Source organism: Mastigoproctus giganteus, chromosome 9 (genome assembly GCF_048544385.1).
Source record: "Mastigoproctus giganteus isolate SK-2022 chromosome 9, ASM4854438v1, whole genome shotgun sequence".
Classification (NCBI taxonomy): domain Eukaryota; kingdom Metazoa; phylum Arthropoda; class Arachnida; order Uropygi; family Thelyphonidae; genus Mastigoproctus; species Mastigoproctus giganteus.
In genome coordinates, this window is record NC_143583.1 from 199,967,564 (window position 1) to 199,991,730 (window position 24,167).

Sequence of the window (24,167 nt, forward strand, 5' to 3'; positions counted from 1 at the left end):
ATAAAAACTCATAAGGCTCAAAGAGGGAAACCGGACGGGCAAAGGGATGTGACTCGGACTGGAAAAAGGAAACGAAAAGGAATAACGGACATTTTAAATATTGTAACATGGAACATGTTACAATATTTAAAGAGCAGTAATAACAGAAACAAAGAAAAAATTAAAAGGTATGAAAGATTATGATTCTTATACAATGATATACAGTGGAGTAGATCAAAAGGAAAGAGCTAGTGGATGGGTAGCAATATTAATAGATTGGAAATGGAAAACCAAAATACAGAGCTACACATTTATAAATAATAGAATAATAACAGTAAGATTTAAATTAGACAGAAGTTATTTATGTATAATTGGAATTTATTCTCCAGAAGATGGAAAAGAGGAAGAAACATAAATTTTATTTAGAGTTACAAAAAGAACTAGATAAGAATGTAAAAAAGGAGCATGTAGTTATTTTGGGAGATTATGATGCTCGGGTAGGGAATAAGCCAATAAAAAATATTATGGGATGTTAAGGAGAAAATAAAGTAAATGGAAATGGATATAAATTAAGAGATTTTGCAACGTTTAATAATTTAAAGATAACAAATACATGTTTTAGAAAACGTGATATACATAAATATACATGGTCGGCAAGAGGTACACAATCAATAATAGACTATGTAATAGTAAATCAAAAATTAGCAAAACAATGTCGAGATACTAGGGTGTTTAGAGGATATAATATTAATTCAGATCATTTTTAGTGGCTTCAAAAATAGAGTTATGGGCTAAACAGAAGAAGATATGATATTAATTTAGATCATTTTTAGTGGCTTCAAAAATAGAGTTATGGGCTAAATGGAAGAAGAGAAAAGCTATTAAACAGGGGAAGGAGGAGTTGGGTTATAAAGTATATCTACTTCAAGAAGAAAGTATACAAAATTTATATGAAAAAAAGGATTAAAGATGAAATAAGTAAAACATCGGAGAGAGAGAACAAATAGAAGAAGAATGGAATAATATACAAAATATAATTCAAAAGATAGCAAAAGAGACACTAGGACAATTCAGAAAAAACTATAAGAAGAGTGGGGGTAAAGATGTGGAATGAAGAAATAGCTAAAGCAGTACAAGATATCTTAAATATATAGAACACAAGACAAGGGAGAATGAAGAAATATATAAACAAGAATGCAATAAAACTAAAGATATAATAAGGAAGGCTAGAGCAGAGTCATGGGATAGATTTATAAGCACAATAGAACATGATGTTCATGGAAGACAAAATTTGGCATATAAAATGATGAAACACTTGAATAGTACAGAGACACACACTCCAAGAATAAATATAATAGAGGAAAAACAATGGAAAAAAACATTATGAAGAATTGTGGAAAGAACCAACATATCAAATAGAAGAGATCCAGTTAGTGGCATAGATCCAATAATGAAGGAAGAATTGGAAAAGGCATTGAAAGCTACAAAAAACAGGAAAGCAGTAGGAGTGGATGGTATATATGCAGAACTGATCAAGTATAGGAAGTTTTTTAAAAGACAGAATACTAAATTTATTTAATAAATGTTGGGAACAATATAAAATACCAGAATTATTTCAATATTTAAAAAAGGAAATAGAAATGATACAAAGAATTATAGAGGAATTAGCATACTAAATACAATATATAAAATGTATAGCATAAAATGTATTATCTCTGATGGAATATTAATAGAAGAACAGGCAGGATTCAGAAAAAGAAGATCATGTACAGATAATATATTTATATTAAAACAAATAATAGAAAAACAAAAAGAGTTTAATTTTAGCATTAGCATTAGCATTAGTAGAGGCATTTGATGCAAGAAAGCAAGCTTATCCAGCATCAGCCAAAAAAAAAAAAAAAAAACCCACTTCACCCCTCTGTTCGTTCAAAATACCTGTCCAGCTGAGCCTTAAACTTATTTAGGCTATCAACCTCCACTACAAGGGATGGAAGTCTGTTCCACCAACCAACCACCCGCTGGCTAAAGGCAAATTTCCGCACGTCTATCCTACATCTGTCTTTCCTCAATTTGAATTTATGCCCTCTCAGGTGATTATTCTGAGCTAGAGCATGCTCAAACCATTCAAGGCTTTATACACCTCTATCAGATCACCTCGCTGGTGCCTAGTCTCCAGACATTGTAATTTGCAAAACTTAAGCCTTTCTTCGTAAGAGCACCCCCTTTGTTCCATTCACTAATCTTGTTGCCCTTCTCGGTACTCATTCCAGCAGCTCTACATCCTTCTTGAAATGAGGCCTCCAGACCTGTATACAGTACTCTAGGTGTGGCCTGACCATTGCCTTATACATGGGAATAATCACCTCCTTATCCCTGCTGGAAAAATTCCTGTATATCATTGACAATACTCCATGAGCTACTCTTGCAGCCCGTCTGCACTGCTCAGAGAACTTCATATCTGCCTGCACAACCACCCCCAAGTCCCTTTCATTCTCTACCACTGTCAGTGTAGTACCACAGAGTTGATACGTTGCTCTGGGGTTGCTGTTTCCCATGTGTAGTACTTTACATTTGTCAATGTTAAACTTCATTTGCCACCTCTCAGCCCATCTGCTCAACCTTTCCAGATCCTGTTGCAGCAGCATAGTGTCAGTAGTGTCCTTGACAACCCTGCCAACCTCTGTATCGACTGCAAACTTGGACATTAAGCTTGATATACCATCATCAATATCATTTATAAATACAGAAAACAATAATGGACCCAACACTGAGCCCTGAGGGACTCCACTAATAACATCAGTCCACGATGAGCAGTGTCCATTGATTACCACTCTCTGTCTTCTCCCCCTCAACCACCCCTTTATCCATAGCAGCAATTTGCCTCCAATGTCACACTGCTCCAATCTGTGTAGCAGTCTTCCATGTGCAACAGTATCAAAAGCCTTTCTAAGATCCAAGTATATAATATCAAAGCTATTCCCTGCATCCAGTTTCTAAACTGGATGCAGGGAATAACTTTGAATTTAGAAACACATTTAGCATTTATAGATTATGAAAATGCATTTGATGGAGTAAACAGATGAAAACTATGGGATATATTGAGTAATAAAGGATACCCAAAGCACTTTACAAAAATAATACAGAGTTTATATCAAGGAACAAAAATAGTAATAGATACAGGTAATAAATTAGCAGAAGAAAGTATAATAAATCAAGGAGTTAGACAGGGATGTAGCTTGTCACCAACGCTGTTTAAGATATATATCGAGGATATGATATGTAAATGGCAAGAAGAAATTAATACAGGTATATATCTAAATACAAAGAATAGGATTAATACACTGTTATTTGCAGATGATCAAGTAATTATTCAAGATAGCGGGGATAATTTACAAAGAGCAGTATTTAAATTAAACCAAATAACAGAAGAATATAAAGTTAAAATGTCAACAATGAAAACTAGAACAATGGCTTTTAAAGGAAAAATACAGTGAGAACAAAAATAGTTATAGACAAAAAATACTAGAACAAGTAAAATATTTTAATATCTAGGATGTGATATAACATATGATGTCAAAGAAGATAGCATTAGTATTAGTAGAGGCATTTGATGCAAGAAAGCAAGCTTATGCAGCATCAGCCAAAAAAAAAAATAAAATAAAATAAAATAAAATAAATAAAAAATAACCACTTCCACTTCACCCCTCTGTTTGTTCGAAATACCTGTGCAGCTGAGCCTTAAACTTATTCAGACTATCAACCTCCACGACAAGGGATGGAAGTCTGTTCCACCAACCAACCACACACTGGCTAAAGACAAATTTCCTTACGTCTATCCTACATCTGTCTTTCCTCAATTTGAATTTATGCCCTCTCAGGTGATTATTCTGAGCAAGAGGAAGAATCCCATCAGCATTGAGCATGCTCAAACCATTCAAGGCTTTATACCCCTCTATCAGATCACCTTGCTGGTGCCTAGTCTCCAGACACTGTAATTTGCAAAACTTAAGCCTTTCTTCGTAAGAGCACCCCTTTGTTCCATTCACCAATCTTGTTGCTCTTCTCTGTACTCGTTCCAGCAGCTCTACATCCTTCTTGAAATGAGGCCTCCAGACCTGTATACAGTACTCTAGGTGTGGCCTGACCATTTCCTTGTACAAGGGAATAATCACCTCCTTATCCCTGCTAGAAAAATTCCTATATATCATCGATAATACACCATGAGCTACTCTTGCAGCCCGTCTGCACTGATCAGAAAACTTCATATCTGTCTGCACAGCCACCCCAGGTCCCTTTCATTCTCTACCACTGTCAGTGTAGTACCACAGAGTTGATACATTGCTCTGGGGTTGCAGTTTCCCATATGTAGTACTTTACATTTGTCAATGTTAAACTTCATTTTCCACCTCTCAGCCCATCGGCTCAACCTTTCCAGATCCTGTTGCAGTAGCATAGTGTCAGTAGTGTCCTTGACAACCCTGCCAACCTTCGTATTGTCTGCAAACTTGAACATTAAGCTTGATATACCATCATCAATATCATTTATAAATACAGAAAACAATAATGGACCCAATACTGAACCCTGAGGGACTCCACTAATAACATTAGTCCACGATGTGCAGTGTCCATTGATTACCACTTTCTGTTTTCTCCCCCTCAGCCACCCCTTTATCCATAGCAGCAATTTGTCTCCAATGCCACACTGCTCCAATTTGTGCAGCAGTCTTCCATGTGTAACAGTATCAAAAGCCTTTCTAAGATCCAAGTATATAATATCAAAGTTATTCCCTGCATCCAGTTCTTTTGTGACTGCATCATAGTATCCAATCAAATTGGTCAGGCAAGACTTCCCCTAAGCTATAACTAAAGTCTTGTCTAGATGATCCTGCAGTGCTTCTTTAACCAGAGCCTCCATTAATTTTCCAGGAACAGAAGTTAAACTAACAGGTCTATAATTACTTGTGTCGCCCTCTGATCCTCTTTTGTGAATTGGGGTCACACTTGCATATCTCCAGTCCATGGGTACTTCCCCTGAGTCCAAGGAAGCTCTCATAATTATGGCTAAGGGTTTGCTTACTTCTTTTGCCACCTCCTTTAATATAACTGGATAGATCCCATCCACCCCAGGTGCCTTTCTTGTATTTATCTTCAACAATTTCTCCTCCACTTTACTCTCAGTTATTACAAAATTCTCTAGCTTACTGCCAGAGTTGAATACACCTCTGGCATTCCCCTTGCTGAATAACTCCTCATGTGTGAATGTCGATGCAAAATATTCATTTAGTTTGTTAGCTACCTGAGCAGGATCATCAACAGTTGACCCATCGATATCAAGCGGACCAATCTGATTCATCTCCTTCCTTCTAGAGTTTACATAAGTAAAGAACTCTTTGCTGTTTTTTTTTGCATCCCTTGCCAAAGATTTCTCGTAATCTGCCTTCGCCTGCCTAACCTCCTTTGTAACTTGGTTACAGATCAACTTGTATCTATCATAGGCTTCTGTGTCACGTGTTAATTTGTATGTATCCCATGCATTTTTCTTCTCTGCCATATGTCTCATTAGTTCATCTGACATCCACTTAGGCCTAAACCTTGAACAATATTTCTTAGTTGGTATGTAAAGCCTAGTAGCTTCCAAGATAAGTTCTTTGAATGATTCCCATTTTGAATTTGCTGTTGATAACATCATCAGTTGGTCCCACTTTATAGAATTTAAATACTGTCTCAGTCCATCGTAGTCGCCTTTATGAAAGCAATAACCCTTCCCTTTACCCCTAATGGTAGTTACCTCTTTGAGTAAATCCCACTTCAGCACACTGTGATCACTGCCACCTAGTGGTTCATTTACCTGCAGATTGTTAATGCATGAAGAATCACTACTGATAATCAAATCAAGAGTATTACTCCCTCTAGTTGCCTCCCGAACATGCTGATGTAGAAAACAATCATCCAATAAATCCACAAAAGCCTTGCTAGTGTGTGAGTGACCAGCCCCCAAATTCCAGTCAATATCTGGGAAATTAAAATCCCCCATTATAAGACTCTCTGATTATACTCATCAGAGTCATTAGGCCTACAGCACACTCCCACTCTCAATTTTGATCTCCCAATTGTTATGTCACACCAAACTGACTCGACACTGCTCTGTCCAGCAATGTCGACTGGCTTCACTTCCTTGGATTTTATGTATTTCTTAACTAATAGCATAACCGCTCCTCCCTTTCTATTCTGTCTATCCCTTCTGTAGACATTGTACTCTCCAAATTCCAGTTCTGCATTCCTTATATCTGTGTGACACCACGTCTCTGAAATCCCCACAATATCTGCCTTTGATGTTTTGAGCAATACCTCAAATTCATCAAATTTATTTACTGAACTCCTAGCATTGGTGTACACGCAAGTATACATGCACCTGTTCTTTTTCTTAGCTACCCTAACACAACCTATGTGTTTACTTGTACCCCAATGATTCCCAGCAGTCTCTGAAATATCCTGCATCTTATTTTCCAGGCTGTGGCTCATTCCAATAGAAGCAGTGCAAGAATCACTTTCACCTCTGCCAGTGGCTACTGTTAATCTATTAGTCCTTGTATCCCCCCAATCTAGCAGTTTTCTGACCCACCTAACACTGCCTCGATAGCATCAGCAAACATTCTTGCACCCTTTCTATTTAAGTGTATCCCATCCCTGTTGAAGCAGTCTCTCCTGTTAAGATATGAACCAGAAATTGGCAAAATTTCGAAATATATGTAGAACAATAAAAAGAACTCTGGTTAAGAAAACAAGGAAAGAAACACAACTGAAATTTTACAAAGTAATGATGGCAATACCAACACTTATTTATGGTTCTGAAAAATGGATACCGAAACAAAGAGACATTAATAGAATACAAGCTGCAGAAATGAAATTTTTAAGATATGTTAAAGGATGTACAAAATTAGATAAAAATACCAAATGTAAATATTAGAAAGGAATTAAAGATTTACTCAATTAATGAAAAAGTTATAGAATATAGACAAAGATGGAAATAACATGTAGAAAGAATGGAAGATAATCGATTCCCTAAATTAGCTTACATGTATAGAGCAAAAGAAAAAAGAGAGAGGAAGACCAAAGAAAAGATGAGCAGACCTCTTCGAGATCGGAACAGGCGGATCACCTAATCCATGAAGGAAGATAAGATTATTATTATTAGCCATATGGTGCAAGGAAGCCTGAAGCTTATGCTGCACTAGCCAAAAAAAATTTGAGTACCTTGAGAGAGAGAGAGAGAGAGAGAGAGAGAGAGAGAGAAGTTGGAGGGAATCACCAAAAAAGAGAAAGATGATGATATCCAGCTCAGGACCCTGGGTGTGCCAAGCCCATACTCACCAGATGTGAGCCCCGAGGTTAATGCTGATTCTTGCTAAATGTTTGATTTTTGCATTGCAGTTCTTTCATAAAATATAATGTTATGCAGCATTCAATGTATTACCCTTATACTACTATCAGATCTGGCATTCTCTTAAATTCCCTTTGACAGTATTCAATCAAGACTGATGGGATCTACATACAACTTTTCTGAGCACCACCTAGTCTCTATATCAATTTCTGCTGTCTGCTCAAACATATCCTAGCTGTCGTAGCACTGTAATGTTTCCATTTGGTGATTACATCATTTACTACACTTGATGATCACTACTGTTGATTTAGGGCAGGGCAGTTTTGCTGAAACAGTATGACGAGAATGACTGCTAATATGGCATCCTCTATTTCCTGTAAAGAGTCACAAGCTGAATACTTGAACCCATCTATCGTATTTTATCTTATTTCTAGCATGAACCCAGCTTTTATACCTATTCTCTATTTTACACCTTTTATACCTATTCCTGGGTACTGTTAATTTGATAGGCGGAACAGGACAAGGGTATGTCTGCCAAGGGCAGACATACCCTTGTTGATGACGTTGTAGACCAGCTATCATCTTTTAGGGGCACAAAGAGTGATATTGTTGTACACATTGGCACTTAAGAGTAGGAGATCGGCGGAATTACTTAAAAAGTACAGGTCAATGCTGAAAAAAAGCCGTGAGTTAGGGTTGAATTTGAAAGTGTCTGCAATTCTGCGCCCAGACACGATAGGAGGGAGTATATGATGAGAGCTTTGTCGATCAATTCGGCACTGGAGAGTTTGTGCAAGGCACAAGGGGTAGAATTTTTCTCAGTCTGGTCTGTGCTTGTTAACAGGAGAGAATGCTTCTACAGGAATGGGATATACTTAAACAGAAAGGATGCAAGAATATTTGCTGATACTATCGAGGCAGAATTAGGCAGGTCCAAAAACTGCTAGCTTGGGGGGGATACATGGATTAATAGATTAACAGTAGCCGCTGTCAGAGGTGAAAGTGATTCTTGCACTGCTTTTATTGAAATGAGCAGCAGCCTGGAAAGCAAGGCAATGGGTATTTCCAGGACTGCTGCAAGTCATAGTGGAACAAGTAAATACATGGGTTGTGTTAGGGTAACTAAGAGTAGAAACAGGTGCATGTATACTTGCATGTACACCAATGCTAGGGATATAGTTAATAAATTTGATGAACTTGAAGTGCTAGTCAAGACATCAAAGGCAGATATTGTTGGGATATCAGAGACGTGGTGTCACACAGAAATAAGCAGTGCAGAATTGGAATTTGGGGAGTACAATGTGTACAGATAGGATAAACAGGATAGGAAGAGAGAAGGGGTTATGCTGTTAGTTAAGAAACAAAATCTAAGGAAGTGCATCCAATTGATGTTGGTGGACAATGCATTGTTGAGTCTGTTTGGTGTGACATAAGACTGGGAAAGGAAAAATGTTATAGGCCTAATGAATCTGATGAGTATAATGAGAAACTGTGCAGAGAAATAGAGAGGGCTTGTAAATCACAGTGTCTTATAATGGGGGATTTTAATATGCCAGAGATTGACTGGAATTTGTGGGTTGGTTACTCACACACACTAGCAAGGCTTTTGTGGATTTCTTGGATGATTGTTTTCTACAGCAGCATGTTCAGGAGGCAACAAGAGATAGTAATAGTCTTGACCTGATTATCAGTAGTGATTCTTCATGCATTAAGAATCTGCAGATTAAGGAGCCACTAGGTGGCAGTGATCACAGTGTGCAGATGTGGGATTTACTCAAAGAGGTAACTACCATCAGGGATAAAGGGAAAGGTTTTTGCTTTCATAAAGGTGACTACAGTGGTCTGAGACAGTATTTAAATTCTATACGGTGGGACCAACTGATGATGTTACCAACAGCAAATTCAAAATGGGAAGCATTCAAAGAACTAATCTTGGAAGCTATTAGGCTTTTCATACCGACTAAGGAATATTGTTCAAGATTTAGGGCTAAATGGATGTCAGATGAACTAATTAGACATGTGGCAGAGAAGAAAAATGCATGGAATACATATAAATTAACAGGTGACAGAGAAGCCTTCGATAGATATGATATACTCGTTCTTCTGATCATTTTTTCATGCAAGCCCAAAGTCACAAAGGAGGTTAGGCAAGCAAAGGCAGATTACGAGAAATATTTGGCAAAGGATGCAAAAAAAAACAGCCAAGAGTTCTTTACTTATGTAAAGTTTGGAAGGAAGGGGATGGATCAGATTGGTCACCTTGATATCGCTGGTTCAATTGTTGATGATCCTGCTCAGGTAGCTAACAAACTAAATGAATATTTTGTATCTACATTCACACATGAGGAGTTATTCAGGGAGGGGAATGTCAGAGGTGTATTACTCTGGCAGTAAGCCAGATAATCTTGTAATAACTGAGAGTCAAGTGGAGAAGAAATTATTGAAGATGAACATAAGAAAGGCACCTGGGGTGGATGGAATCTATCCAGTTATATTAATGGAGGCAGCAAAGTCAGTAAGCAAACCCTTAGCCATAATTATGAGAGCTTCCTTGGACTTGGGGGGAGATACCCATGGACTGGAGATGTGGAAATGTGACCCCAATTCATAAAGGAGGATCAAAGGGGGAGACAGGTACTTACAGACCTGTCAGTTTAACTTCTGTTGGAGGGAAATTAATGGAGGCACTCTAGACCAAACTTCAATTATAGCTCGGACACAGCATGGGTTTGTTAAGGGGAAGTCTTGTCTAACCAATTTAATTGAATACTATGATGTAGTCACAAAGGAACTGGATGCAAAGAATAATTTTGATATCATATATTTGAATCTTAGACAGGCTTTTGATACTGTTGCACATGGAAGGCTGCTGCCACAAATTGGAGCAGTGTGGCATTGGAGGTAAATTAGTGCTATGGATAAAGGGTTGGTTGAATGGGTGAAGACAGAGAGTGGTAATCAATAGACACTGCTCTTCATCGACTAATGTTATTAGTGGAGTCCAATAGGGTTCAGCGTTGGCTCCATTGTTGTTTTCTGTATTCATTAAAGATATTGATGATAGTATATCAGGCTTAAGGTCCAAGTTTGCAGATGATACGAAGGTCGGCAGGGTTGTTAATGACACTAATGACAGTATGCTGCTTCAAAAGGATCTAAAAATTTTGGGCAGATGGGTTGAGAGGTGGCAATTGAAGTTTAACATTGGGAAATGTAAAATACTACATATGGGAAGCAGTAACCACAGAGTAACGTATCAATTGTGTGGTACTACACTGACAGTGGTAGAGAATGAAAAGGACCTGGGGGTAATTCTTCAGGCAGATATAAAGTTTTGTGAGCAATGTAGACTATCTACAAGAGTAGCTCATGGTGTCTTGTCAATGATATACAGGAATATTTCTAGCAGGGATAAGGAGGTGATTATTGCCTTGTATAAGGCAATGATCAGGCTACAGTTTGAGTACTGTATACAGGTCTGGAGGCTTCATTTTAAGAAGGATGTAGAGCTGTTGGAATGAGTAAAGAGAAAGGCAAAATAGATTAGTGGATGGAACAAACGGTTGCGCTTACGAAGAATGGCTTAAGTTTTGCAAATTACAGTGTCTGGAAATTAAGCACCTGCGAGGTGATCTGATTGAGGTGTATAATGCTTTGAATGGTTTGAGCATGCTCAATGCTGATGGGATTTTTCCTCTTGATCAGAATAATCACCAGAGAGGACATAATTTCAAATCGAGGAAAAACAGTTGTAGAATAGATGTGTGGAAGTTTGCCTTTAGCCAGCAGGTGGTTGATTGCTGGAAGAAATTTCCATCTGTCTTAAAAGTTGATAGCTTAAATAGAGTCAAGGCAGAACTAGACAAACATTTGGAGCGAGTGGAGGGGTGAAATGAGAAGGGTGTAATTTTTTTTTGGCTGATGCTATATAAGCTTGCTTTCTTGCATCATGTGCTTTTGCTAATGCTAATTCTTCTGAGCACCACCTAGTCTCTATCAACTTCTGCTGTCTGCTGTAACATATCCTGACTGTAGTAGCATTATAACGTTTCCATTTGGTGATTACAACAGTTACTACTCTTGGCTTGTTATTTGTTTGTTATTTGGTTTTTAGGAGCATTAGCAACTAAGGCCATATTGCTCCGTGAATATGTGGTGGTCATTCCCTGACCTTTCCGCATCCTCTGTATTTGGTGGCGACGGGCTCGAACCCCGGTCTAATCAAGAAGCGTGTGCTACGCACTGCTGCTCCTTCCCACCTGGCTACAGAGGCGCCTCTACTCTTGGCAATCACTACTGTTGATCTAGGGCAGAGCAGGACAGTTTTGTGAAAGTATGAAGAGAATGACTGCCAATATGGCATATTCTAATTATTCCCCGTAAAGAGTCACAAGCTGAATACTTGAACCCATTTATCTTATTTTATCTTACTTCTAGCATGAACCCAGCTTTTATACCTCTTCTCTATTTTATACCTATTCCTGGGTACTGTAAATTTTTCTCCAATTCCAGGATTGTTTTTATACTCTTGGCAATACTGTGTGTTGTGTGTGTGTGTGGGCTCCAAGTCCATATTTATAACTAAAAAGCAAAAGTAAATTTAAACTTTTCTGGCAGCAAATTTTAAAATTTCACTGTCTCAAAAAGCTTAAATATAATCATGATATTAGCACAAAGTGAAGAGTTTCACTGGCATAAACAATTTGCTGCATAGTGGGAAGTCCATCTAATCCTTTTTCCAAAAAGGCACAACATGAGTGTTGAGTAAGGTTGAAATTTACCCAAAGGTAATTTTGTCCACAGTTCTTTTTCTTCTTCCAGTCACATAGCTCCCCGAGGAGCTGTTGTGGCCACCAACAAATTCCTCCAACTGCACCGATCATGTGCTATATGAGCAGCATCGCAAAGTGTCATGCCCAGAAGTTCCCTGATTCAATCCTTCCATCTAGTTGCAGGTCGTCCTCTGCGCCTCTTCCCCTCAGTTTTTCTTTCCATTATATTCTTCAACAGAAAGTTTTCCCTTCTTATACTATGACCAAAAAACTTGAGTTTTCTTTTGTTGATGCTATGAAGAAGAATTTTATTCAATACTCACTGTTTGTTTGTTTGTTTGTTTGTTATTTGGTTTTTAGGAGCTTTAGCAACCAAGGCCATATTGCTCCGGGGATATGCAGTGTTCATTCCCTGACCTTTCCGCATCCTCCGTATTTGGTGATCACAGGCTTGAAGCCCGGTCTAATCAAGAAGGGTGTGCTACGCACTGCTGCTCCTGCCCACCTGGCTACAGAGGTGCCTAATACTCACTCATTGTTTCTTCGATCCAAGTAAGAAATACACAGTATTCTCCTGTAACACCACATTTCAAATGCCTCAATTTTCTTCCTGTCAATTCCATCCTTCATTCATCCTTCAGTCATCCTTCACATCCATAAGTGGCAACTGGAAAAATTAACGAAGCAATGATCCTCAGTTTTGTCTTTAGGGGCAGATCATGATCTCTCCATAATTTTATCAGATCAGCGACCGACGTTTTAGCAATTGCCTGTCGTCTCTTTACATCGTTTGAGCAGTCACTATTTTTATTTATGATAATCATAAATAAAAATAGTGTTTGGCAACTGTTCACAGTTGCCAAACTTAAATGTAGTTATTGCTACTTACACACTGATTGGAATTTCTTTGAAAAACATTAAGAGAACAGCAGAAATCTGAATTTTTTTTTATGTATATGAAATTATTATATATTTTTTCTGTGGGGATGAGTGCAAAAAATCCACTTCACCCCATCACAGATGGATTAAAGTATCACTGGGTTGATAGGCTTGCAATGGTGAATGGGTATAGTACTCACACAGTCACACGAGTAGCAACACTCTGTAACAAAAGCATTTCCTGAAAGGGAAATGCCATTTATTTAAAGCACAATACCAAAGGCAACTAATGGAACTGCCTTTGCTAAATGACAATTCAGTGTTGATAAAAGACAACTATCTTTTCTGAAGCCTCTTCTTTAAAAAATTGATGGAAGCCCTGATAATATTTATAATTGATGTTTCTATAGACATTAGTTTTTTTAGAATTAAATATTCTGTAAACTTTTAAGGGGGAAGGTATAAACTTCTGTAAACTTTTATGGGGGAAGTCACAAACAAATAGAAAAGCATTTAGAAATTTCTGAGAAAAGCAGAGCATGTAAATTAACAGATAGATAAAGATCCACTTACCAAAATAAGAAAAGGTGCAATCACTTTCCAGCATATTTTGAAGTATATATTAGGTTGAAATCCCAACATATGTTCAAAGTCAGAACAAAAATTCGTCAAACCTAAAAGTGTTACTTAAAATTACTGAATAAATAAGTAGTGGCATATAGTGTATTATATATTATAAAATATTGCAGAATGAATCAAGCAGCGAGTTTGTTAATATTCAATGGTTGGTTAGTTGTTTTAGGGGAGGGCTTTTAATACACTTATTCCTATGGTATGTTTATTTATATGATCTCTATTAAGTATTATGTCTGAACAAGTGCATGTGTTCATGAGCTGATCTTCATGGTGTGCAAGCTGAAAAAGTTAGAATAATGCAGGCTCTCTCTCTCTCTCTCTCTCTGAAACTTGCTAATTATAGTTCTGACTGATGAGGCCATTAAGAATTCTTCCAGTCTTCACTGGAATTTGAACCCAAACTTCTCTAAATGGTAAGAAAATCTCATTATACTGTTAGATGTTGTGAAACAGATTACACTAACTCCTAAGAGGCTTATTTAGGTCCATTCTTGTAGAACTAAATTCATCTGTATAAAGTTTGCTGACAGAAAGTTTGACTCCCTAATTTCCCCACCCTGCCTAAATATTAAATTGGTTCACTTGATCAGCTGCAACACTTGCAAATCCATCAGGTCAGGTAAGTATTGTCTGACTGCTGCATGTTATCACAACTGTGGTTTCAATATAGTTTCTCCAACTCGTTTGAAAAGTAAGAATTTCTGAAATGACATTACCCAAATTAGTGGTTGTGAAGGTGCACAAAACACTGCCATATCTTATGCTCCTTGATTTCATCCTGTGGTTGTGGGGAGAGGGCATAAAGGACTTGGTATATCAGCAAAAAAAAAAAGTGCAGACAAGGAAAGAATTTCTGTATTCAATCATGGATATCATACAGAAAAATGCTGAAAAGTATTCAAATGGCAACAACTTCAAATGCAAAAGGCAAAAATGCAAAATACAGAGAACAGTGGTGGCCAATTTGAGCATTACCTAACTTAAAATAAAAAAAATATATAAATTTTCTGCTTATACTATGGGACAACCAAACGGTAAGAGAAGTTCACAAGATAGACAGAATACAAGAAACAGCACCGTATTCAGCAGTCACGGGCTTGAACCTCGGTCACTCAAGACAAAAGTACTTATGCACCTGCATGCCTGACTACTTGGCTATGATCTCACTTATGGTATGAAACAATATGTAATTACTGTCATCTATTTCGAACAGAGGGGTGAAGTGGAATTGGTTATTTTTTATTTATTTATTTATTTATTTCTTTTTCTTTTTTTTTGGCTGATGCTGCATAAGCTTGCTTTCTTGCATCAAATGTCTCTACTAATGCTAATGCTAATGCTAATGCTAATTTTATAGCATGCAAATTCCTGTGATTTATTATCCATTTATTCACCTTTCAGCAATTTAATGGCTAGGCACATGGCACAGGAATCAGAGCTTGTGTAATGTTATATGTTCAGACAATATTTTCAACTCAAAATAAATTAGTTGGCAAGCACTTAAGTTTGGTTATCATGAGACAAAGGGGTCCCTGCAAACATCAATACAAATGTAGTCCTTAACATGATGTCTGAAGGCATGATGTCTTATCTTTGTAATAAAAGTAGTGAAAATCTGGGTTTAGAAACATTCTACCACAGGCATCCTTAAAGAAAGGATTCGTTATGAATATAAAAATTTAGATACAATAATATTGAAACCTAAAATTTCAGAGATTACTTTTTTACCTTCTTCTAAGATAAATAATTAGCAGTATAAGTAATTAGAAAAATAATTAGCTGTATTCCCAAAATAATTTTTTGGGAATACAGCCTAAAATCATTATTCACATCTCAAATATTAAATACAATAAACTTCCATTGCAACACTCTCACTTTTAGCACTCTTTTCTTCTGGTCCCATGATCAATTATGTGAAGTAGGGGCACCCATATATAGTGCTCTTTCGGGTTGCCCCTTCAAAAAATATATATAATGCTGTAAAAGTTAAAAAATGTGCAAAAGTGAATATTTTCATTCAGTACGAACAGAAAATGTTAGTACTAATGATATTAAGAGCAGACCTCAGGATTTCATGAACTATGCACATTTTAAAAGATCTTTTCTATACAGATTTGATTTGAGGATTCAATGTGTATAGAAAAGACAGACAGGTTTGTTTGTTTCTTTGTTTGTTTGTTATTTGGTTTTTAGGAGCATTAGCAACTAAGGCCATATTGCTCCGGGATATGCGATGGTCATTCCCTGACCTTTCTGCATCCTCTGTATTTGGTGGTGACGGGCTCGAACCGCGGTCTAATCAAGAAGCGTGTGCTATGCACTGCTGATCCTTCCCACCTGGCTATGGAGGCGCTGACAGACAGGAGAGGAAGGTGAGCTTCTGCAATTTATCTTCCACTTTCTTCTATTATGATAAAATAATTCATCTCCCAGTTTTAACCTGGTATACTTCTGAAATCCTCATTTCTAAAAACTTCTTGTGTGAATATAAGTGCAAAATATGAAGAATCAATTTTTTATCAACCTAAAGAGAATCATCAATAGTTATGCTACTCATATTTAGTTGCGCAAACGGTTTCATCCTTTTCCTTGTAATGTAATTATCAGCAAAGAATTCTTTGCTACTTTCCTTTGAATTTTTAGCCAAGGACTTATAATCTGCCTTAGCTTGCCTAGTTCCCAATGCTAGGAGTATAGTAAATAAATTTGATGTATTTGAAGTGCTGGTCAGGACATCAAAGGCAGATACTGTTGGGATATCAGAGAAATGGTGTCACATAGATATAGGCAGTAAGGAATTGGAATATGGGGAGTACAATGTGTACAGAAAGGACAGACAGGAAAGGAAAGGAGGAGGGGTTATGCTATTACTTAAGAAACATAAAATCTAAGGAAGCACATCCAGTTGACAAAGATGGACAGTGCAACGAACAGTCAGTTTGGTGTGACATTATGTCAATGTCACACCAAAAATGGGAAAGCAAAAATGACAGTAGGAGTGTTATTGGCCTAAAGCTGGATATCATCATTCTTCTCTTGCTTACTTTATTGGTGATTCCCTTCTACTTCTGACTCTCTCTCTCTCTCTCTCAGGGTAGGGTAACATGGGAATTTTTTTTTGCTGGTGCAGCATAAGCCTCAGGCTTCCTTGCACCATATGACTAATAATAATAATAATGACTCTGATTAGTACAATGAACAATTGTACAGAGAAATAGATTTGGCTGGTAAATAAGAATGTCTTATAATGGGATATTTTAATTTCCCAGATATTAACTGGAACTTGTGGTTTGGTCACTTGCATGTTAGCAAGATTTGTGGATTTATTGGATAATTGTTTTCTACAGCAGCAGCATGTTTGAGAGGCAACCAGAGGGAGTCATACTCCCGCTGTTTGATCTGATTATCAGCAGTGATCATTTGTGCATTAAGAATTTGCAGATAAAGGAACCACTAGGTGGCAATCACAGTGTACTGATATGGGATTTACTTAAAGACATAACTACCATCAGGGATAAGGAGAGGAGTTTTTGCTTTTGTAAAGATGACTACAGTGGCCTCAGATGGTTTTTAAATTCTATACAGTGGGACCAACTGTATACTGTTCAGATAGCTGACAAACTGAAAGAGTATTTTTCTTCTACATCACATATGAGGAATTCTGCAAGGAAGTGGAGGACAGAAGCTTATTAAACTCTAACAGGGAGCTTAATGATTTTTTAATGACTGGGAGTAAAGTGGAGAAAATGTTGAAGTTAAAAATAAGAGAGGCACTTGGGGGGGGGGATGGGTTTTTTTTTTTGGTTTTTTTTTTTTAGGAGCATTAGCAACTAAGGCCATATTGCTCCGGGATATGCGGTGGTCATTCCCTGACCTTTCCGCATCTTCCGTATTTGGTGGTGACGGGCTCGAACCCCGGTCTAATCAAGAAGCATGTGATACGCACTACTGCTCCTTCCCACCTGGCTACGGAGGCGCCCGGGGGGGGGATGGGATCTATCCAGTTATATTAAAGCAAAGTAGGTGGCAAAGGAAATAAGCAAACCCTTAGCCTTAATTATGAGAGTGACCTTGGACTCAGGGGAGGTCCCTATGGACTGCTGATGTGCAAATGTATCCCTAATTCACAAAGGGGGATCAAAGCTTGACACAAGTAATTGTAGACCTGTTAGTTTAACTTCTGTTCCAGGAAAAATAATGGAGTCACTGGTTAAAGAAGCATTGCAGGATCATCTAGACTAGCCTCCAGTAATAATTCAGACACAGCATGGGTTTGTTAAGGGGAAGTCTTCTCTGACCAATCTGATTGGATACTATGATGTGATCACAAAGGAACTGGATGCATAAAATAATTTTGATATCATATACTTGGATTTCAGGAAAGCCTTTGATACTGTTGCACATGGAAGACTACTGTACAAATTGGAGCAGTACGGCATTACGGGCAAGTTGCTACAATGGATAAAAGGATGGTTGAGTGGGAGAAGACAGAGAGTAATAATCAATGGATACTGCTCTTTATGGACTAATGTTATTATTGGAGTTTCCCTGGGTTCAGTGTTAGATCCATTGTTGTTTTGTATATTTATCAATGATATTAATGAAGGTATATCAGGCTTAATGTCCAAATTTGCAGATGATACAACAGTTGGCAGGATTGTTAATGACAGTATGCTACCGTAACAGGATGAAGTAAAGTTGGGCAGATGGGCTAAAAAGTGGTAACTGACGTTTAACTTTGAAAAAAAGGCATATGGGTAGCAGTAACCCCAGAGAAATGTACCAACTATGGTACTTAGTTGATACATTTACTACACTCAGGGTGATAGAGAATGAAAAAGACCTGGAAGTAACTGTGCAGTCAGATATAAAGTTTTCTGAGCAGTGCAGATGGGCTGCCAGAGCAGGTCATGGGGTCTTGTCAATGTTATAAAGGATTTTGCTTGTAGGGGAAAGGAGGCGATTATTCCTTTGTATAATGCAATGGTCAGGCGATGCCTTGAGTACTGCATGCAGGTTTGGAGGCCTGATTTTAGGAAGGATGTAGAGTTGCCAGAACGAGTACATAGAAGGGAATGGTGAGGGGAACAAATGGATACTCTTACAAAGAAAGGCTTAAGTTTTGCAAATTGCAGCATCTGGAAACTTGGCACCTGCAAGGTGATCTGATTGAGGTGTATAAGGCCTTGAATGGGTTGAACAGGCTCAATGCTAATGGGATTCTTCCTGTTGCACCGATTACGAACCTGAGGGGGCATAAATTGAAATTGATGAAACACAGTTGTAGAATAGATTTTTGGAAACTTGCCTTTAGCAAGTGGGTAGTTGATTTCTGGAACAAACTTCCATCTGTTGTTGTGGAAGTTCATAGCTTAAATAAATTCAAGGAAGAACTGGGCAAACTTTTAGAGGCAATGGATGCGTGAAATGGTTTTTTTTTGAGTGATGCTACATAAGCTTGCTTTCTCGCATCACATGCCTCTACTACTACTACATCTTACTTGGTTTGATCATTCTGCTAGCATCTTCTTAATTTAAAAATTTTAATTTGCATTAAAATGTTTAAATTCAGGAGTCAGTTCTGTGAGGAGATCATGGTTATAATTTTTTAGGATAAGGCATTCTTTCCATAGACTACATGCTGCATAACAATATTAATTACAGGAAATACTTTCAAAAATTTAATGGTGAACCATAAAGAAACAGACAAGATGAAAATGACTTAAGGTGTCCTACTTCTTCACAATAATGCTCCTGTGCCATACACAAGTGCCATAAAGCAATTACTGCTCTGAGAGATAGTAGATTGCAGGAGTGAAACCTTACAATTCATACTTGGCTACAGAGATTATTTAATCTTTAGAAATCTGATGAAACAACGTAATTTTCAAGTTATGATAACCTCAAGGAAACTGTAAATGCTTCTTCTAGAACAAAGACAATTTTTGTTTTAGGTATTGCCTCTTTGTCCTCACATACTGAAAAAATTAGACAATGTTATTTTTTTATTACCAAGGCAGATAACTTTGTGAGTAATGCTCATCAGAACGAAAGGATATTTTTTAAGTCACTGAACCCATATGATTACATATATTCTCAGTTTATATATTATCCCCAGTGGCTCACATCTTGTGAGTATGGGCTTGGCACACCCAGGGTCCAGAGCTGGATATCATCATTCTTCCCTTTCTTGGTGATTCCTTTCTACTTTTCTCTCTCTCTCTCTCTCTCTCTCTCAAGGTAACAGGGATTTTTTTTGGCCGGTGCAGCATAAGCCTCAGGCTTTCTTGCACCATATGGCTAATAATAATAATAATAATATACACATGTGTATGGGAACAACAATGGTTTTTTGATGTGCAGAGCAGAGGCTTAAATGAAAAACGACGGCATAAGTACATGATATGCGCGAGACATCACACATGCACTAACACAATTCACTTTCTGAGTAAGCCATGGCATCAACCCACAACAGAGATGCTTTTTTGTGGAGCAATACTTCAAACTCTGCAGAAGTTCACACAGGAATAAAAACAATAATTCCGGGAAACAGGGAACATATTGTGCAAAAAGGATAGATGAAACAGGACCAGGGTATGTCTGCCAGGGGCAAAGGTTGATGATGTTGCAGGGCAGATATCATCCTTTAAGGGCACAAAGGGTGATACTGTTGTACATGTTGGCACTAATGATATTAAGAGTAGGAAACTGTCAGAATTACTTAACAAGTACAAGACAATGCTGAAATCAAGCTGTGAGTTAGAGTTGAATTTGAAAGTGTCTGCAATTCTGCCCAGACACAATAGGAGTGAGTATATGATGAGAGCCTTGACGATCAATTCTGCCATGGAGAGATGGTGCAGTGTTCAAGAGGTAGAATTTTTCTCAGCCTGGTCTGTGCTTTTTAACAGGAGAGACTGCTTCTACAGGGATGTGAGACACTTAAATAGAAAGGGTGCAAGAATATTTGCTGATGCTATCGAGGCAGAGTTAGGTGGGTTGGAAAACTGCTAGCTTGGGAGGACTAATAGATTAACAGTAACCGCTGGCAGAGGTAAAAGTGATTCTTGCACTATTTCTATTAAAATGCAATTGAGCACCAGCCTGGAAAGCAAGGCAATGGGAATTTCCAGGACAGCTGGGAGTCACTGTGGAACAAGTAAATACATGGGCTGTGTTAGGATAACTAAGAGTAGAAACAGGTGAACGTATACTTGCATTTACACCAATGCTAGGAGTATAGTTAATAAATTTGATGAGCTTGAAGTGCTAGTCAAGACATCAAAGGCAGATATTGTTGGGATATCAGAAACATGGTGTCACACAGAAATAAGCAGTGCAGAATTGGAATTTGGGGAGTACAATGTGTACAGAAAGGATAGAGAGGACAAGAAGGGAGGAGGGGTTATGTTGTTAGTTAAGAAACACATAAAATCTAAGGAAGTGCATCCAATTGATGGGGTGGACAATGCAACGTTGAGTCTGTTTGGTGTGACATAAGCACTGGGAAAATAAAAATAACAATAGGTGTGTGTTATAGGTTTAATGAATCTGATGAGTATAATGACCAATTGTGCAGAGAAATAGAGTGGGCCAGAAAATTAGAGTGTCTTATAATGGGGGATTTCAATTTCCCAGATATTGACTGGTATTTGTGGATTGGTCACTCACACACTAGCAAGGCTTTTCTGGATTTATTGGATGATTGTTTTCTACAGCAGCATGTTCGGGAAGCAACTAGAGGGAGTAATACTCTTGATCTGATTATCAGTAATGATTCTTCATGCATCAAAAATCTGCAGGTAAAGGAACCACCAGGTGGCAGTGATCACAGTGTGCTGAAGTGGGATTTACTCAAAGAGGTAACTACCATCAGGGATAAAGGGAAAGGTTTTTGCTTTCGTAAAGGTGACTACAGTGGTCTGAGACAGTATTTAAATTGTATACGGTGGGACCAACTGATGATGTTACCAACAGCAAATTCAAAATGGGAAGCATTCAAAGAACTAATCTTTGAAAGAAGCTATTAGCTTCAAAGAAGCTATTAGGCTTTTCATATCGACTAAGTAATATTGTTCAAGATTTAGGGCTAGATGGATGTCAGATGAACTAATTAGACATGTGGCAGAGAAGAAAAATACATGGGATACATATAAATTAACAGGTGAAACAGAAGCCTATGACAGATATAAGCTGGCCTGTAACCAAGTTACAAAGGAGGTTAGACAGGCGAAGGCAGATTAAGAGAAATCTTTGGATGCAAAGAAAAACATAAAAGAGTTCTTTGCTTTTTTAAACTCTAGAAGGAATGGAATGAATCAGATTGGTCCACTTGATATTGATGGTTCAACTGTTGATGATTCTGCTCATGTAGCTAACAAACTAAAATCATTTGCATTGACATTCACACATCAGGAGTTATTCAGGGAAGGGAATTCCAGAGGTGTATTCAACTCTGGCAGTAAGAGAGAGATAATCTTGCAATAACTGAGAGTAAAGTTATGGAGAAGTTGTTGAAGATAAACACAAGAAAGGTACCTGGGGTAGTAGTAGTAGTAGTAGTGGCACTTGATGCAAGAAAGCAAGTGTAGGAGCTTATGCAGCATCAGCCAAAAAAAAAAAAAAAAAAAAATCACACCAACACCATACCCTCCAATTGCCTGTCCAGTTCCTCCTTAAATTTATTTAACCTATCAACTTCCACAACGACAGATGGAAGTTTGTTCCAGCAATTAACCACCCGCTGGCTAAAGGCAAATTTCCGCACATCTATTCTACATCTATCCTTTCTTAATTTGAACTTATGTCCCCGTAGGTTCGTATTCTGAACAAGTGGGAGGATCCCATCAGAATTCAGCGTGCTCAACCCATTCAAGGCCTTATAGACCTCAATCAGATCACCGCGCAGGTGCCTAGTCTCCAGCCACTGCAATTTGCAGAACTTAAGCCTCTCTTGGTAAGAGGATCCCTTCATTCCCCTCACCAATCGTGTTGCTCTTCTCTGTACACGCTCAAGCAAATCTACATCCTTCCTAAAATGAGGCCTCCAGACCTGTACGCAGTACTCAAGGCGTGGCCTGACCATTGCCTTATACAGAGGGACAATCACCTCCTTTTCCCTGCTAGCAAAATTCCTATATATCATTGACAAAACCCCATGACCTGCCCTAGCAGCCTGTCTACATTGCTCAGAAAACTTCATATCTGACTGCACAATTACTCCCAGGTCTTTTTCATTTTCTACCGCCTTAAGTGTAGTACCACACAGTTGGTACGTTTCTCTGGGGTTACTTCTACCCATATGCAGTACTTTGCATTTGTCAAGGTTAAACTTCAGTTGCCACTTCTTAGCCCATCTGCCCAAATTATCTAGATCCTGTTGCAGTAGCACACTGCCATTACTGTCATTAACAACCCTGCCAACCTTCGTGTCATCTGCAAACTTCGACATTAAGCCTGATATACCTTCATCAATATCATTGATAAATATACAAAACAACAGTGGCCCCAACACCGAACCCTGTGGGACTCCACTAATAACATTAGTCCACGAAGAGCAGCACCCATTGATTACCACCCTCTGTCTTCTCCCACTTAACCATCCTTTTATCCATTGTAGCAACTTACCCTTAATACCATTCTGCTCCAATTTGTACAGTAGTCTTCCATGCGCAACAGTGTCAAAAGCTTTCCTGAAATCCAAGTATATGATATCAAAATTATTTTTTGCATCCAGTTCCTTTGTGACCACATCATAATAACCAATCAAATTTGTCAGACAAGACCTTCCCTTAACAAACCCATGCTGTGTCTGAATTATTGCTGCAGTCTTGTCTAGATGATCCTGCAATGCATCTTTAACCAGTGACTCCATTATTTTACCCGGAACAGAAGTTAAACTAACTGGTCTGTAATTATTCGTGTCACCCTTCGAACCTCCTTTGTGAATTGGGGATACATTTGCACATCTCCAGTCCGTGGGAACTTCCCCTGAATCCAAGGATGCTCTCATAATTATGGCTAAGGGTTTGCTTAGTTGCTTTGCCGCCTCCTTTAATATAACTGGATAGATCCCATCTGCCCCAGGTGCCTTTCTTATGTTTAACTTCAACAATTTCTCCTCCACTTTGCTTTCAGTTATTACAAAATCATTAAGCACACTGCTACAATTTGATAACCTTCTTCCATTTTCAAACTGTAATGATTCCTCACGTGTGAATGTAGATGCAAAATACTCATTCAGTTTGTTTGCTATCTGAGCAGGATCATCAACAGTCGAACCATCGATGTCAAGTGGACCAATCATATTCAGCCCCTTCCTTTTAGAGTTTATATAAGTAAAGAAATCCTTGCTGTTTTTCTTAGCATCTTTTGCCAAAGATTTCTCGTAATCCGCCTTTGCCTGCCGAACCTCCTTTGTGACCTGATTACAGACTAGCTTATATCTGCTACAGGCTTCTGCGTCGCCTGATAATTTATATGCATCCCATGCATTTTTCTTCTCTGTCACGAGTCTC

The 24,167-nt window shown here is 38.1% G+C and overlaps 1 protein-coding gene across 1 annotated transcript in view; it reads right to left on the minus strand.

The window, feature by feature from the left end:
* The window catches only part of LOC150081017 (sodium- and chloride-dependent glycine transporter 1-like), a 455,858-nt gene that overhangs the window by 127,763 nt on the left and 303,928 nt on the right, over positions 1-24,167 (minus strand). The window contains exon 13 of the mRNA XM_090380891.1: positions 13,588-13,688. Coding sequence (XP_090237017.1) covers positions 13,588-13,688 — 101 coding nt within the window. The remainder of the gene's footprint in view (positions 1-13,587; positions 13,689-24,167) is intronic.